At 45.2% G+C, this 4369-nt stretch overlaps 1 protein-coding gene across 1 annotated transcript; it reads right to left on the minus strand.

Annotated features, from left to right (window-relative positions):
* Positions 1-673: 673 nt before the first annotated feature.
* LOC120062858 (apical junction component 1 homolog) lies at positions 674-3826 on the minus strand. Its single transcript, XM_039012927.1, has 2 exons — positions 3145-3826; positions 674-2784 (listed from the first exon to the last, which is right to left on the minus strand). Exons 1-2 carry the CDS (start codon positions 3824-3826, stop codon positions 674-676), a joined length of 2793 nt encoding a protein of 930 aa, XP_038868855.1.
* Positions 3827-4369: the final 543 nt, after the last annotated feature.

The following is a 4369-nucleotide window of genomic DNA, read 5'->3' on the forward strand; positions in this document are numbered from 1 at the left end:
TCAAATATTTTCAGGATATAATGAAGCATGTGCAGAAATACAACTGTCAGTATTTTGTTTTGTATATATATTACAGCTGCTGAGAACAGCTTCAACACGTAGAACACTAGTGGAGCTCTACATTTGGAGAAAAATGATGCTTTGTAGCTTTAATCTAGATTGCTTTAGAAATGTTCTGAATAGCAGTTCCTCCCTCAGTTATATTCAGCCAGGCAGTGGTATTTTTCAAGATAATTGTGAATTATTTGTGCCTGACAACCCAACCCAATTCATGTGGTATCAACACAGACAGTACCTTGTCTAAACAGGGATTAAAAACAAAATAATGACTTGTAAATACAGTATGACCATTTTACATGCAGATCAAGCTATTTTCAGTGTAACAGGATAAAAACAACGCTACTGCAACAAAAACCGACAATGATAAAGTGTTACATTATAGTTTGTTTGTTTGTGTGTGTGTAACATCAGTCAACACTTTCCTGCACATTGTTTTAATCATTCTTAGTGATTGACAAACATTAATGCAAACATTAATAACGGTAGTCTTATTAACAATATTCCTTTCTGATGTAAAATACATATGTATCTACAAACATTCATCATAAATATCTGTTAAATTACATGTATCTACATGTACATATAGGTGACATCAGAGGTGCACAGTACAGTACTATATAATATCATCCAGGAGATGGGGGGTGCCTACCCAGTCTAGCGTTCTGGGCTCAGAAGCAGCCATGATCATACACATGAACTGCTTCCCTGTTCTCTTATCTATGGGATAAATGGTAGTGGGTGTGAATCTCTTGTTGCTCTCCACAAACTCACAGAGTTGATTGTATATTTTGGGATACTCATGACGCAGGAAGACTCCCCTGGTCCTGAGCTCACGTTGGATATTGATAAAGCAGATCTCTCTGGCTTTCATACCCTCCTTTCCCTCTTTGTCAATATCAGGTGTGCCTGGAGGCGGGGTCAGAATGAGTGTCTCCATGTCACTCTCCTTCTTGAAGACCTTTTTATCTGGGCTGGAGGAGGCCAACGAAATCTTTGCATATTTTCGGACTGTTGGTGTTTGGACTCTTGGTGAGGGTCTGTTAGGCACTAGTTCACCAACAGCTATGGATACATTCAAGAGGAAACATTCATTGGGGTCATACTCATTGCCAGCCTGCTGCAGGTCCTTGCAGTAATCCCCCAGGTTGTCTTTGAAGCTGTCCAGCTCTCTGAGAGACAGATATGTGGGGGACATGACGAGGCTCTCAAGCCCAACCTTCATGAACTTGTCAGCAGTCCCTGGGTTAGCAAAGCCCAGGAAAAGAATGCCTCTCCCTCTGGAAAGGTAGCCAGCTTTGGAAATGCGAGAGAAGACTTTATGGATCTCAGAGTTCTCTCTGCAGTACTTCAGCATGTGTCTGCACACACTGCTGATACGCCCATACAGACAGTTCTCTTTATGGCTGTCCCAGTCATCCCGACGGCAGTTCCGGGAGCAGTAGAAGGTGTAGCAACTATGACAGGATTTGAAGTAAAGACAGGCATTGAACAGGGTCTCTGTCCGCTTGCACTTCCTGTTGGCACACATCATGGTGTCATTGTCGTCTGTGCTGTGGTCTGGGGAGATCTCCTCTGGACTCCTCTGTAAGCTCTGTAAGCCATCACACCCACTGTCTGGGTCTTTGATAGTGTCAGGGCTGGTTTTAGTGGAGGAGGGTGGTGTGTTGAGAGGTCCTATACTCTCTAGACCTCCTAGACTCTCTAGGCCCAAAGATTTTATCTTTCCTTTTTCATCATCCTCACTAATCAACTGTTTTATTTGGTTCAATAGATCCTGACTAGGCTTCCTGTTGGTCGGTGGTTTGTAATCAATGACAAGATCAGCTAGCAGCTCGTCCAGTTGCTCTAGGCTCTGCTGCAGGGAATAATTTTTGTGTTTTCTGTCTTTGGTCAGTTCTGCTGGCTCAGATGACTGCTCTTGATGATGAAGAACATTTTGAGTCGGTGCCTTTTCACAATCCAGTGCATCCCAGCTGGCTGAACGCACATCTCGCTGTTTGTGGTTGCGTGCACGTATGTCATTGTCAGTTATCGTGATCTCAGGAGTTGCAAACCATAGTCCAGCCTTAGTGTTCCTTCCAGGATTGTTTGGTCCTTTCTCTAAGGAGTTTTCAGAGATAGACCGGGCAGCATAGCGCCTTGGTGAACAAGATAGATTGAGTATAACTGGTTGTGATGTATCACTAGGAAACAGAGGATGTCTCCCCTGGTAAAACAGATTCTCATAGCTGCGTCCACGGGGTACTGCTTGCTCCCTGTCATGATGAGGATAAAGAATATTGTCCCAGGATTTGGAATGGTTTCTGACTTCTGCTACCAGTCTGGTTGGCTCCACATAACTGTTTGCAAACCAGGGGGACATTACTGGCTCTCGTCTTACTCTCTGTGGTGTCAGCTGAGAGGACTGGTTTGAGTATCCAGATATACTTGAACGATACCAGTCATCTGCATAAGCCTGGGACATTTGTGGTTGTTGACGGCCCTCCGTGTGATACGCCTTGTATGGAATATACTGTCCTGCTGGGGGGTTGTACGGCTTGCTGTAGAACACCTTGGAGCCATTTGACTGACAAGGATATGCTCTGGGATCTTCCCCATAGTATGCTCTTGCCTGTGGTGTTTGAGCAAAGTATGGCCCTGCTTCACTTGTGGAGTAAGGTCTGGTATAGACAGCCTGCCCAGGGTCTCTGCTGGACATGTGTTGCTCTGTGTAATATGGCCGGACTGGGAGAGTGTGAACCCAGCGAGTCCGTGGATCATGCATATACTGACCATTAAGAGTACTACCTTGGCTGGTGAGGCTGGAATTATCATCCTGATAGTACGCTCTAGCAGACGGATGGACAGGGTATCTAGTCGGATCCTCAGTGTAAAAGAATTTAGTTGGTATATTGGGGTTTGAGAGAGTCCTCTGCTCCCTTGACAAGTATTCCCTTGGCATTATAGGGGAGGGCACCCTTCGCATGTCTACTGGCTGAATGTAGCTGGGGGTCATGCAGGTAGTGTACTGATATGCTTGTCTATAATCACCACTGTAACATTCGCTTGGTGTGGGTGTCCGTACCTGCCGTGGCACAGACAGACCTCTACTCTGACTGGAGTAGGAATATCTCTGCCAGGGATGTTCAGTCCTCATGTTCTGAGACCTCCTGGCTGTGTGCTGCAGGACTGCCGCATCTGGCTTGATATCAACACGACACCTGACATGAGGAGTGATGGCAGGCTGATCCTGTTTGCTCACCTCGGAGAAACAGTCCGAGACATAGAGGGGAGAGCGTGGTTGCAGTTTTATAGGGTGTACTTCGTTCAAAAAAGCCCGGTTAGAGGTGTAAGAGTCCCGGTGTGGTTCAGATGTCCTTAGAGGGTCTAGTACAGCCTGTGAGACATCTCGTCCCATCTTGTTTGCTGGTGGGGAGACTGAAATGGGCCCCGGGGTAAAGGTGGTCTTGACTCTGGGGGCACTTTTAGATCTAGTCCTCTTCTTTGAATCTGACCTCACGGCCTGACTGGTTTTGTCTGGGTTAGCATGCTGTGGTGGTGGTAGTCTAGTGTTAAACAGATCAGGGGAGGAGAAACGGAGGTGTCCTGGATGATCCAGGCCATTCCAGGTCACCTCTTTATGCACCCCCTGATGCTCAGTCCTCTTGTAAGGGTATTCCATTGAGGCAGAAAAGGACTGTGGGTCGTCCAATGACTCGAGGAAGTCAAAGCTACGGCAGTGTCTTTTGTTGATGGTCTCCGTATGTCGCTCCAGTTTGTCAATCATTTGCGAGTCACATTGTTGAGAGTGCCCAGTGATGGGGTTTAATTTGATGTCCCGATACAGAGTGGATACCAGTATATCAGGGGGATCTGTGCGTGTCATCTTAGAGGGATTCCTCCGATCTCCCACTTCAGATTGATTCAAGATCAATATGACCTGAGAAAAGAAAGATAGAGAAGCATTTTAGATCCATAGTAAAACATACACACATACACATTTTCTTTTCAATGTAACAGGGGTTCTACACAGACATTAAGGTGTTGTGATGACGGAGATTACCAACATAAATAATATAATGATAATAAGTCAGTAGGTTTATCTTCCATACTGTAGACCTATGGCCTATCTCCTTCCGGATCCAATAAAAAGAAGGAAAAGTTCACATCTACTAAAGCATCTGTCATCTGTGGATTTTCACACAGCTTGAGAAAAAAACTGGTGGATTTAATTTGGATTTAATTGTATCATGCATGCTGTGATGTCCTTTTCTGCAGTGTGCTCTGTATCAAGGTCTTGATTTAAAGAACTCAAATCCCTGCCAAAGGT

The sequence above is a fragment of the Salvelinus namaycush genome, chromosome 18 (genome assembly GCF_016432855.1).
Source record: "Salvelinus namaycush isolate Seneca chromosome 18, SaNama_1.0, whole genome shotgun sequence".
Taxonomy (NCBI): Eukaryota; Metazoa; Chordata; class Actinopteri; order Salmoniformes; family Salmonidae; genus Salvelinus; species Salvelinus namaycush.

Bases quoted from the DNA above. Each gene is read 5' to 3' on its own strand.
- LOC120062858 (XM_039012927.1), bottom strand. From the start codon at position 3,826: ATGATTGACAAACTGGAGCGACATACGGAGACCATCAACAAAAGACAC. The intron at 2,785-3,144 runs GTCTGTCTGTGC...ACACTCTCCCAG, and splicing joins CTACTCCAGTCAGAGTAGAG to TCCGGCCATATTACACAGAG.